General features: G+C 39.4%; 1 protein-coding gene across 1 annotated transcript in view; it reads right to left on the bottom strand.

Annotated features, from left to right (window-relative positions):
* Positions 1-14121, bottom strand: part of LOC126263224 (piezo-type mechanosensitive ion channel component) — a 686714-nt gene that overhangs the window by 108727 nt on the left and 563866 nt on the right. Inside the window, exons 37-38 of the mRNA XM_049960308.1 lie at positions 2909-3075; positions 2436-2825 (exon numbers count right to left, since the gene is read on the bottom strand). Of these exons, the coding sequence (XP_049816265.1) occupies positions 2436-2825; positions 2909-3075 (557 nt within the window). The remainder of the gene's footprint in view (positions 1-2435; positions 2826-2908; positions 3076-14121) is intronic.

The following is a 14121-nucleotide window of genomic DNA, read 5'->3' as shown; positions in this document are numbered from 1 at the left end:
TCAGTTATATGGTGAGTAGCAACTTTCATTCTCTAATATTGTTACATTCCATCCCAGATTTTCCATTGTTTGAAGTATTACTTCTATAAGGTAGCAGTAGGCAGAGATTTTTCATGTAAGGGATTAACAGCAATTGCGAAACTCATTACTTATTTGCACAAATTAATACATGTCTAAAATACAATGAATGAACTTGTCATAAGTTCATTCATCTAAGTGACGGAATACCACTCCAGAAGAGTGATGTATAACAATGCCTTTGCCTTTCCGATTAATGAAACTCATTAACAGTACAACTGCAAAAGAAATTATTATATTGGATAATGCAACTACTGTGCAGATTTATTATTTTCAAGGGGCAACAAGTGTCTTTGAGATGGGACGGTGATTGCAGTAACTGTGGGAGTGGAAGAACCTGTGCATGCATTTGTATATGTTGTGTGTTTCGCCAGCCAAAGGTCAGAGCAACACATTGGTTTAGGAATAAACTCCAAAGCTGTACAATGATAGGATTGACTTTGGAAGGTATCAGAAGAGTATACTGAAAACGCACTCCTGATTTTGATTCTGAATCATTACACAAACACACACACACACACACACACACACACACACACACACACACACACACACACACATCAGAGAAGAGTGGAATTTATTTACAAAAATGAACATTGTGCTAAAGCTGTCTCTTCCATCAGATACTGCACAATACAGTGAAGGGGTCCAATATCAGATACTGCATAATACAGTGAAGGGGTCTATATCTGATACTTCCAAAATCGAACAATGGAAAGTAGAATAATATTAAACATGCTCAGCTCAAGCTACACTATGTGATCAAAAGTATCTGGACACCCCCAAAAACACTCATTTTTCATATTAGGTGCATTGTGCTGCCACCTACTGCCAAGTACTCCATATCAGGGACCTCAGTAGTCATTAGACATCATGGGAGAGCAGAACAGGGCACTCCGTGGAACTCACAGACTTCGAACATTGACAGGTGATTGCGTGTCACTTGTGTCATACGTCTGTATCCAAGATTTCCACACTCCTAAACATACCTAAGTCCACTGTTTCTGATGTGATAGTGAAGTGGAAATGTGAAGGGACATGTACAGAACAAAAGTATACAGGCCGACCTTGTCTGTTGACTGACAGAGACCGCCAGCAGTTGAAGAGGGTCGTAATGAGTAATAGGCAGACATCTATCCAGACTGTCACACAGGAATTCCAAACTGCATAAGGATTCGCTGCAAGTACTATGACAGTTAGGCGGGAGGTAAGAAAACTTGGATTTCATGGTCAAGTGGCTGCTCATAAGCCACACATGACACCAGAAAATGCCAAATGACGCCTCGCTCGGTGTAAGGCGTGTAAACATTGGACGACTGAACAGTGGAAAAAAAGTTGTGTGGAGTGTTGATTTATGGTACACAATGAGGTGATCTGATGGCAGGGTGTGGGTATGATGAATGCCCGGTGAACATCATCTGCCAGCATGTGGAGTGCCAACAGTAAAATTGGGAGGCGGTGGTGTGATCTTGTTTTTCATGGAGGGGACTTGCACCCCTTGTTGTTTTGCATGGCACTATCACAGCACAGGCCTACATTGATATTTTAAGCACCTTTTTGCTTCTCACTGTTGAAGAGCAATTCGGGGACGGTGATTGCGTCTTTCAACACGATCGAGCACCTGTTCATAATGCCTATAGTGGAGTGGTTACTTGACAATAACATTCCTGTACTGGACTGGCCTGCACGGAGTCCTGACTTGAATCTTACAGAACACCTTTGGGATGTTTTGGAACACCGACTTCGTGCCAGGTCTCACCGACTGACATCGATACCTCTTCTCAGTGCAGCACTCCGTGAAGAACGGGCTGCCATTCCCCGAGAAACCTTCCAGCAACTGGTTGAGTGGAAGCTGTGGGAGTGGAAGCTGTCATCGAGGCTAAGGGTGGGCCAACACCATACCGAATTCCAGCATTACCGACGGTGGGTGCCACGAACTTTCAAGTTATTTTCAGTCAGGTGTCCAGATACTTTTGATCACACAGTGCACATCTGAACTTTGAAAATAGGCAGGGGAGGGGGTTTGGTTCAAATGGCTCTGAGCACTATGGGACTCAACTGCTGAGGTCATTAGTCCCCTAGAACTTAGAACTAGTTAAACCTAACTAACCTAAGGACATCACAAACATCCATGCCCGAGGCAGGATTCGAACCTGCGACCGTAGCGGTCTTGCGGTTCCAGACTGCAGCGCCTTTAACCGCACGGCCACTTCGGCCGGCGGAGGGGGTTTGTTGCAATGTATATTTAATATGAAAACTAAGAATTATTTTCACTGTATTCCTGGACTGTTCTCAGTATTCAGCACGAACTGTGTCATAGGAGTACGAAGCTTATTACAACTTAATGTAATACTTACGCTTCAAGCATAACTTGAGGAATATGTTGAAATGGCTCAGCATCCTCCGTTTTGACAACAATAAGGGTAGCTCTCCGGCTTCCTGCTTCTCTCGGAATGCCTTCATCTGAAAATCCTCTCGAAAATGCAAGCTTACGACCACCTGTTGTCATAATATCATAATTTGTACTTCTTCTCCTACGGAAGGATCCCATACCGTCTCTGGGCCTCATTTGTGAATGAATACTTCTGTCATCTGCCATTGAACCTGATCTCTCTGAGGCAGTCTTCCTTAGATCAACAGACTGTGTATCTTCATCTTCCAGAAGTTCATAAACCTCTTCACCTTTCACAAATTCTTCTGTATCTTGGTATGAACTTTTCCACAGTCCAAGGGACTTCAGCATGAATCTGTGAAGAATACACATAGTTGATAAATTTCTTGTATGTCTCCTATACCAAATACAACATAATTTGAAATGCAGGATTTTTACCTGTGAAAAAATGCCACAAGCAACAGCAATAAGTCATAAACTGCATAATGACTTTTACGTTCAATACCTATAATTCTTGGAGGAAAAAAGGGTGCATTGTCTGGCACAGCTTGCTGGTTCCAGGGTAACAATTCAAACTGGAACATACACTTGAGGACAACTATTACCTGCAACAAGAAGAGCCAGATAATTTTCATTACACTACATCATTTAAAAAGAGTCACGACAACGCAAACATTTTCTTTTCACAAAAGACTAGCTGCAGAAAAAATCTTGACATTGTCCTATTTGAAGTTCTGTCTATTTCCTGCACTCAGTGCTACTATAGCCACAAGTAACTTCTAGGCTCATCAATGAACACTGAGTCACAAAGTTCTCATACTATCCTTCTGCTCTGTGGTCACAATTTCCCAACTTTAGCTGTTAAAATAAGGCAACAATTTCATACGAAAAGAAAAAGGAACCAGCACGTTATGTTGTTCTTTAACCTGCTAAAAACAAGTGTTAATCAGCACACTATGACACCTTACATAGTCAAATATGATTTCATGGCGAATACAAAAGCTTTTTCTGCTATAAGGAGGCAATTTTGGCATTGTAAAATAATTAACATCTAGAGAGGAGGACAGAAGAAAGAAATATATCATAAGCACAACTGACAAGAAAATGGGTTACTCCCAGAAGACATTGTGCTAATACAATATACCACCAGCTCTACCCTCAGTTATGGTCTTGAATTCGTAAGGAAGAGTTTCTTCAGATACGTTGACTGACTGACCGACTGACTGCATGCCAGCTCTTTGACCACTTCTTCCTGCAACTACCTGGTTGCCTGTGGGTGGGCACTCAAGCTAGAACAGCCTTACACAGAGCTACCAGTTTATGGGGATATTACTACCCATGTTTTATCTACTGCTCCAAATTACCCCAAACAATTTCTATAAAACTAAGATTGGTGATTTGGTGGACCATTTGAGGCTTGATACGGTGCCTGAGTGTTTGTAAAACCTGGAATGTATGTGTGCAAGTCTGTAAATATGACTGTTGGTACCTTGAAATATAAGACTATCCACACTCAAAAAGAAGATGTACAAGAGTGTGTGACACTTAGTCACAAAAACTGTTGTATACACATCATGATTAGTGTTCACATTATTTGAATGAGTGGGTCCAAATTACTGTATGGGGAAAAAAACGCAACAATCCTAAGCATCACAGAACCACCTCCACCCTGAACTGCACTCTCCACACACTGTGGTTAAATAACTCATTTGGCCCTCAGAGCACTTAACATCTTGACCATTAGAAAAAAAGAGGTAAAATAGCATTCACTGATTCATTCATTTATCATGTACATAAAACCCATCATCAAGGAGAGTCTTCAGGAATGCGGAATGAGTGATATTATACATTACCAGACAAAAGCAACAAATGCTGGCCACTTCTGTAAAGAATACTAACAACATATTATGGCTAGCACTAATCTTCTCAAACTGACAATTATGGCAATGACTTCTAGATTACTTTATTTATGTAAATTAGGAGAAAAACAGCTACTCTGAAAAACAACAACAACAACAAAATTGATCCTCCTCATACACCACTCAGCTGCTGATTTTTTCTTTTTTTTTTCAAATACTTAAAAAAACATATATGTAACTTTACACAGATTACTATCAGTTATCTATATACTGGAAAAGTAAGGATCTATATAATGCAAAGAGTAGACAGAATTACATTCTTGAGTACACATTCTAATAAATTAGTAACTCACTGGACTACACTACAGCAGGTGAGATGTCTTTGCTAATGAACATGACTTGGCTCAGTTGCCTTTGGGCAATGACAGCATGAGGACTGCACTTTGCACATAGTGTGTTTTGGTGGTGCATCACGATTCGAGATGCAGTGGTTAATCAAGGAGCAATATGCAATCAAATATTGTATTAAACTCAAAAAAATTGGGTTCTGAGGTAGTGGTCCTCATAAGGGAAGCCTTAAAGGATGAAGCCATGTCCAAATCGAGAACTTTCAAGTGACTCAAGACGTTCTGGGAGAACTGTGAAAACATCAACAATGAGCATTTGGGTATCTGTCAACATCCTGAATGCAACAAAATGCAGAAGAATTGTAAAAAGTTTTTAATGGGTATTGATGCCTAAGTGTACAATACTGAGGAGGTTGCAGTAAGCCAAAATCGAATGTTTACTACATTTTGAGATACAAATTATGAATGAGAAAGGGGCGCACAAAGATGGTCCCAAAAGTGCTGCCCGATGAACAGAAGTAAATATATGTGCTGAAGTGTTGTGAGCTGTTGGAATACCATGAAAGTGATTCTGACTTCACGGACAGAGTAGTGACAGGTGATGAGACATGGGTTTCTGAGTATAGTCCTGAATCAAAATGATAAAGCAGTGAGGGGCACATGAAAATATCACTTCACCTGAAGAAGGCCTGCATGAGCAAGCCCTAGGCAGTGCTTTTAGGATGGGTTTGTCTGAGACTTTTCCAGTATCAGTGATTTCCGTGAATGCTACTTTTTGATAAATGCAATTTTTTGTTGCAATTTGTATAGTATAAGCCCACATTTTATGAAATCACATCTTGTATCCCTCTGCACAAAACCAACATTAAAATACGACTCCTGCAATTTATAACCATTTTATTACATTGTGATAAGTCACAAGTAAAAAATAAGAGGCACCAGCAAGCATATCTGCTAAACTGCATAGACCAGGTGAACAATGACAATACAATGGAAGGGATTTGCTCTCATCTGTAAGGTGTGCACACTAAGTATCTCAATGGTATGTCATTGAAGTTGTTATATTATTTAAAAGGGATGATAAATAAATGTGATACATACTGTGAGTGAATAATGAAAATTCCGTTCTGCCTTGTTAAAGCCTTCCATTAACCCTAAATTTTCTGCCACCTAGTTATTGATACAGACTTTTTTTTAAGGTTGTGATGTGCAAGTGAGAAGTGTAGGAAGTACAGATCTTTCAGTTAAAAGCTGACACTGGAAACAGTTTAAGTGCAACTCTTAAAGATATGCAAAAAGTTTACCTGTTTATTATAATGTCAAAAAAATATCCATCTTGTGAATACACCACAGTTAAACCTTTGATAAAAGTTATGTAATGTACTCCTCACCCACCAGCCCACCCCCTCCCCCTTGAGTTTTTTATAGTTTATGTATGATATATGTGTGTGTGTGTGTAACACACATCGAAATACTCATCAGAGCCTTGTCCATTATCTAATACATGTTTTCTGAATTTACCTTGCTGTTTTAGTTTTTTTTCTGAAGTGTGCATTAAGTGTGTTTAAATATGGCATGAACTTAAACATTAGGCCACATGATAGATCAATTTGTTTCCATAATCTTTATTTGGCAATCACATTCACTGGCTTCACATACTCTCAACTGAATTATCACCTTCCAACCTAACCTTGACCTCAGGCTACACTACACAATGAGATTTCAGGAGCGGGGGCTACAATATCACACACTAACCAAACACATCAGTGCTGCTGCGAGGTAAAGCACCAAGAGCGGAATTTTCCAGAGAAAATTATCTTCTCAATTCATTTCTACGACATGCATGTTATACATTATAGTATTAGACACAAGGTTCTTAGAATGAAGCACAAATGTCAGTAAATAGATGGCACATAGCACTAAATGTTATAATGCTTAAATGCTACTTTTACTTGCTACTTTCTATTTGTGATATCTAGTTGTGACTGAAATTGCAGCCAGATACTGTAAAGTTGTTCCTGTGAAAGCTGTGACCCCTCAGTCACTGTGATTTGTAACAGATAGGAGATTTCTTGTCCACCCCGAACACTCATCACCTTTTTTCAGTCCAAAGGTGTGGTTCATAGTGAATTTGTGCCTCAAGGAGAAAAAAACGTTAATAGCCAATTTTACACTTGTGTCCTCGCATGTTACAAAATGCATCAGAAGAGACATTGTGAACAACTGGATTTTGTATAACAACAATGTTCCGAGCCACACTGCCTCAGTCACCATGCATCCCAGACATTTTTGTGTTCAGGAACAAAGAGGAAGTTGAAGGGTCATCACCACAAGTCGTTAGAGGGTGTAAAAGAAGCTTTCATGTGTTGCCTTAGGATAGTTCTGATGATGCCTTCTAGGAAGTCTATGTAGACTGGGCAAACCTGTGACAGTTAAGTGTACATGTGGAAGGAACATACTTTGAAGATTTTTTAACGTTTTGTGCTTTAAAAAGAAATAAACCTCTTAAAAACTAATAATTCTTGAAACTTTTGGGATATGCCTTGTGCACATCTCCAGTCAGCAACTGCTCAGTTTTTGTGTAGTTTGACCCATCAAAGAGACACAGCTTGATGGGCTGCTGCAAGCAATGGCATTTTACAAGGCATGCAATGAAGAATGTCCATTGTATTCAATTCCCACTACGTTTGAAACTTTTTGTCATTGACAAGCCATGAATATCATCTCTGTTCTCTGTTGGTCATGATCTTTCCACAACCACTGTTATTGCACCATGTGACTTGGCTGCAAGTGGTACACCATCCCTTGTAAACATGTTGGAGAGTCTGGACTGATACACTGAAAGCAGTAGGGCAACTCTATTCACAGTGCAATCATGGGCACATCCAAATACTACCTTTCTGATTTCCGTCTCATCTCTCTGTTTATTCACCTTTTCAGTAATTCCATACAACTGATGCCACATTCACAACGTTTCACAATGTGCTTTTTTAAGGGTGTGACATATTTTGTCTGGTGAGTTTACTCTTTCTGTTCATCTTATGATATTAATTTCATGTCATTTGTGGTGTTTCACATAATTCTGAATGAATTGCAGAATATCCAGAAAAAATATAAAGATGTTCGTAAACTTGTCAAATATGAGGGGCTTTCACCTTTCTCAATACTATTACTCTGTACTTTCGTAGTTACAGTACAAAAACAGGAATAAAGAGCAAAGCATCCATTTAGATACCAGCCATTTATTCCATGTAAAGCTGCTACTTATTGAATGTTCCTGTCTCCCAGATATATTCATCTTGTTTCACTGGTCATGATGAAAAAGATGTTATTCTTGAGTGCTGTCATGAAAAACGTCACAGCCATAAGTGCTACAACTGGGTAACAAATCTGTTCTAGCTTATATGTAACAAATCTGCTTTTGAGACCACAGTTCTCACACCAGTCTGACCCACAAAACAAACAACAAAAATTTCTTATGATGCCTAAACAAAATTATAATAACTTTTTAAATCTTCTTTCCAACACGTACAGAAACCTCACTGGAGTTGTAAGAGACAAGGGGCTATCAGTGGTTGAGAAGAGAATGAGACAAAGTTTTAGCCTTCCCATGATATTAAATCTTCATATTGAGTCAACAGCAAATGAAACCAAAGATAAATTTGGAGAAGAAATTAAAGTGCTGAGACAAGAAATAAAAACACCTAAGGATTTGGAAGATCAGTTGAATAGAATGGGCAGTCTCTTGAGAGCAGGTTGTAACATGAAAACCAACAAAAGAAAAACAAGGCTAATGGGATGTAGTCTAATTAAATCAGGCAAAGCTGGAGGGATTAGATTAGAAAATGAGACACCAAACAGTAGTAGATGACTTTTGCTATTTGCACATTAAAATAACTGATAATAGCCAAAGTACAGAGGATATAAATCACAGACTGGAAATGGCAAGAAAAGTTTCTGAAAAAGAGAAATGAGAAATTTGTTAACACTGAATATAAATTTAAGTGTTAGGAAGTCTTTTCTGAAGGCACTTGTCCACAGTGCAGCCTTGTATCGAAATGAATGTGGACAATAAGCAGTTCAGACAAGAAGAGAAAAGAATTCTTCATAAGGTGGTGCTCCAGAAGAATGCTGAAGGTTACATGGACAGTTTTTGTAGCTAATGAGGAGAAGAAAATTGGGAAGAAAAGAAATTTTTGGCACAACTTAATTAAAAGAGGTGATTAAAAGAGGGGATTGGATGATGGAAACTTTCTCAAACAGCAAGGAGTCATTAGTTTAGCATTGGAGGCCTGTGTGAGGAGTAAAAATTGTTAAGGAAGATTGAGAGAAGAATTCAGCAAGCAGATTCAAATGGATGTAGGTTGTAGTAGTTACTGGAAATAGAGGGGCTTGCTTGGAATAGAGTACCAAAGAGAGCTGCATCAAAACCAGACTGAAAAAAAAAAGTTTATACTTGTATTTTGCACTTGTACAACTTGCGTCATACACCGATGTCCCACAACTTACACCACATGTTATACTCAAAAATTTAACTAAAATTTTGCCTTTTCTACTGACACAACCGATGATCTGCAAAAATTATCCAACATTTTGTGGTTGTATGGCAGTCACAACATTTAATGAGTGCAAGAAGACAGTGTACAGCAATACATTCTGAATATAGTCTTTGGAATTGAATTAAATGTTTCCTCTGGGTCACTGAAAACTAAAAAGAGATGATCTTGCCATTCTCTATATTTTCCTTGGATTTGTCCTGGACAGAAAATTATGCCAATGATGCCTCTGAATATTCAGAAACCACATTACTACAGGGATAGCACTGAGGTGCTTTGGCACGACCGAGCATGCGCTCTATTTATATGTGATATGTGAACATTTTCACATTACTTACAGCCTGTAACAGAGTTACATACCTCCACAGGCTCTTTTCATTTTACTTGTCACCAATGCTGTAAAAAATATTATCTGGAACTACACATCATCAATCACATACTACACAGCAACTTGTGAAGTGATATAATATAAGGGATGTTCAATAAGTAATTCAAAACATCTATTCTTAACCAATTTCAATTGACAAAATGTGGAATGTGTTGTGGGACATCGTGGTTTACTCCCAATTCAACCCCTACAGTTTCACAAAGTGCTGAAATGAAATGAAATGTCGTGTGACGAGGGCCTCCCGTCGGGTAGACCGCTCGCCTGGTGCAAGTCTTTCGATTTGACGCCACTTCGGCGACTTGCGCGTCGATGGAGATGAAATGATGATGATTAGTACAACACAACACCCAGTCCCTGAGCGGAGAAAATTTCCGACCCAGCCGGGAATCGAACCCGGGCCCTTTGGATTGACAGTCCATCACGCTGACCACTCAGCTACCGGGTGCGGACTCACAAAGTGCTAATAGGTGATGGCACTATACATAATCTTCAAAATGGCTCCTGCCACAGTGCTGGGTTCCAAGCAGATAGCCATCACTGTCTTTTTTTTGTGGAAAACCACAGCATTGCAGATATACACAAGCACTTGCAGAATGTCTATAGACACCTGGCAATTAACAAAAGCACAGCGAGTCATTGGGCAAGGAATCTGGCATCATCCCAACTAGGTTATGTACACCTGTCTGATCTCCTGTGTGCTGCCCAGCTGTACACATCTCCAGGAAGCTGAAGAAGCGATTTTACCACCACAAAAATGCAAACTTCTACTGTTCCACGACAACGCAAGGCCTTACCTAAGTTTGCAGACCAAAGGGGAGCTTACAAAACTACATTGGATTATTCTTCCTCATCCACCCTAAGACCATCTTGCACCTTCTGACTTCCATCTGTTTGGCTTCCATAGGAAGCAGTACACGGATGATCGACAGGTTATTGAGCAACAAGACTTCGGCACCAATGTCGACCAGTAGAGTCATACCATGCAGGCATACATGCCCTGCTAGTAAGTTGGCATAAGACCGTCGCATTGAATGGAGTAGTTGGAAAATTGGGTTTCGCATCCAAAGGAGTGGGGAAGAATATGGTTTATTGGGATCCTGAATAAAACCAACCTGCTTTCAGAAAAAATTGTGTTGCATTATTTAATGAATGCCCCCTCGCAGATACGGGAAGGGACTCCACAAATCTTCAAATTGTTACTGTAAAGCACCCAGAAAAACTTGGTGTTTAAACCAAATCATCTGCTGTCCAGTGATAGTGGCTTCAGCACTGCTGATGTGTGGCCTTCCAGAAGTTGGAAGTTCGTGTCATATTCCAGCCATGTAATCAAAATTACCTAACCAGAATGCTGATTAATGCTTCTTACCAAATATTGACGTTCTTGTGCACTTTATATACAATTTAATTACAAACTGACAACCAGACATTGAATATAATTGATAACCTCCTCTGTTGCAGCTAGGAAATTGATGAAGGTTCCCTTGTAAGTTTGGACTGGGTAGTCTTCTACTATGTGCTGGATTGTTTGTTTTTGCAGCATTGCATTCGAAATTTGGAGTTGTTATCTCTCCCCATTTGTAGAGGGTGTCAGCACTTCTTCCACAGGTAGTGCAATTGTCCACATTTTGCGTGACTGATTGAAGCCGAGCAGCTTCTCACATGTCATACGTAGACTGCTCGAGAGACTTCTATGTAACAGACTGACCCCAAAAATATTGGAATCAATCTCAAACAAACATGCAGAAGTCCGACCTAATAGAAGCTGCACTGATGAAGTCTGTAGATGACATGGCTGCTTTCACAGAGGACAATGCCTGTCATGTGGTAAGCTACACCAGTGACAGGACTGGAATAGGTGATAGCAGGAAGATGTATGGAATGGGTCTTGATTATGTGTTTATTGCAACGATACAAGCCATGAGGCAATGGGTTGGTAACAGGAGTGGAGAAGAGACTGAAATGGATATTGTGTAGGTTGGGTGGGTGGCAAAATATCACTGTTTGTGTGTGTGTGTGTGTGTGTGTGTGTGTGTGTGTGTGTGGGAGGGGGGGGGGGATGGAAAGTGGGGATGATACCTCTCTTATGGTTCTGAAATGAGATGAGGAATATCCTTCCCAATCCAAATTATTTATTTATTGTCAAATAAGTATTGGGCACAAATGCCCATCACTGCAGTACCTGCATTATATATGATAAAATATCTTACAAAATATATTTATCTCTTGTGTATAGCATATTCATATGAATGAATGTAACTCCTATATTTTCATATATCATATTTTAACCCCATACATTGTTAATTTATTTACAAATTACAGTGCAAAAATTAGTATTTTTTTCAATGAAAATGTCCTTTAATGAATGTCTATATGTACTGACTTATTAATACAGCTTTTAAAACTCAAAAGAATGAGTTACAAATTTCTGAAGACCATTATTAATAAGATCCCGAGTATACTAATGACTGTCTGAAGTATCCTGAAACTTAACATCATTTTTTAGTTTGTATGTAGATATGAATTTGAACCAAGTACTTCACAGTGGTTTCTTGTGAACAGAAATCTTGGAGGAGTTGGCTGGAGAGAGGAAGAAGGAGGGATGGGGGTGGGGGAGAACAAACCACAAAGGATTTATCCGAATGAGACTGAGATTGGTAGATGTGATGTACATGTACGGTGTAACGCCGGAAATGCATATCCTCCTATTTCCATCTATTGCACTGCAAATTTTTTTCCCTTATTTTGTTACCTGAAGATATAACATTTCTGTGTCTTTGTATATTTTAATTGTTTTACTATTTGTATATATATGCATTTATGTCGATGTATAATTGGTTTGTTTTGTGAATATTATTTGTATTTATACGCTGGGTCTGGCCTAGGGAAAACTATGCTATTGAACGAATACATCGATAGGTCGTGTGGAAAACGAAAGTGTTTAGGATCTTTGGTAGTGTTAACTCTGCCGCGTGGAGTGCGGGCAGGGAGACTCTGGCCGGAGTAGTGCAGTGGAGGAGGTGTGTTGTGTGACGCTCCCGCGAGTTGCCGCGTGTTCGGGGTTGAGCAGCATGTAATTGCGCTCGACTGGCTATAATAGTTTCTAGCACGGTGTCGCGGACGGTAAGCATTAGCTGGCACACATCAAGAGCCAGTTTCGCCTGGTGACCGTGTCGAGAAGAAGGCGTGCCAGCATCCAGCTTCTGCAACAGCGACGGCCGACAATGAGTGACTGTCGCCACCTCCTCGATCGACGACTTCAAACCTTCAATCAACCAACAAGGAAGACTAAAAGCACGTAAAGTTTCAGAACTGTATGGCAGACCTCAGCTTTTAAAATTGTTGCATCACAAAATTACAGCAACTTAGCATGAACCTTTGTTGCTCATTGTCCCAATTGCATTGCCAAGCAGGGTCGCTTCCTTTTCTGAAATGAACCCGAGTGTCGTTGAAATTCAAACGCCAGCATCATTCGATTTCACTGCTTTAATTTCAAAGTTCAGTTGAAGTATTCATAGCTGGCTACAATATTTAGATTACACAAGCACAAATTAAGAGTGCGAGTTTTGTTAGCATATTTTAGCTTACCTGTGACTGCAGCTCAGCTTGGTACGTACTAAATTTTACTATTGTTAATTGTTCAGAATCATTTAATTCAAGTTCGAAGTTAAATCTCTTATTTCTAAATTGCGTAGATTCAAGTAGCTTTTGAAATGATTGTTGAGGTAGCCCAAGACTAACCGTATTTTACTGAATTTCGATGTGTTTCAGAAACAAAGCTCACTATTAATTTCAGTCACTAAATTAACTTTCAATTTTCCAGTTTTATTAATTCTTTTGCTAAATTAAGTCAGAGTGTAGCGAAATTTATTACTTCTGACAGACTTTCAGTTTTCACACTACACGTGTCAACCTTCAGTTGCCACGCTTCTAGTGCTAATTATATGTCTAGTGCTAATTATATGTGTAATAACCTTTCTTTTTCAGTTACTATAGTAATTGTCCTTAGGACTGGCGACCGTAATTTCCCCCAAATCTCAAATATCTAATTACCGCTAGTTAATTGTTGGCGTAACGGCCGCACATTTACTTTCTTTATTAACTTTACCCCTTTTCAAAATTAATTTCCACCAGTTTCATTTGCATTTTTCCTTTCATTTAGGTGTAACCCTTTCCTCCCTCTTTACCGACAGTTTAACTTCGGTGACGATTGCTTTTCCCAAATTTCCATTAGGTACACGCGGTTTAATTTTTCACTGTCATTAAGGTCGATAAGTGAGGGGGAGGTTACAACGGACAAACAAACGATTAAGACTTCAAGAAAATTGACAATTTATTCAAGAGAAAGAGCTTCACAAATGGCGCAAGTCAATAACGTATTGGTCCACCTCTTGCCATTATTCAAGCAGTTATTCACCTTAGCATTGATTGATTGAGATGTTAGATGTCCGCCTCTGGGATATCATGCCAAATTCTGTCCAACTGGTGTGTTAAATTGTCAAAA

Source organism: Schistocerca nitens, chromosome 6 (genome assembly GCF_023898315.1).
Source record: "Schistocerca nitens isolate TAMUIC-IGC-003100 chromosome 6, iqSchNite1.1, whole genome shotgun sequence".
NCBI lineage: Eukaryota > Metazoa > Arthropoda > Insecta > Orthoptera > Acrididae > Schistocerca > Schistocerca nitens.
The sequence above is the reverse complement of the archived record's forward strand: the minus strand, read 5'-3'. Positions and strand labels throughout refer to the sequence as shown.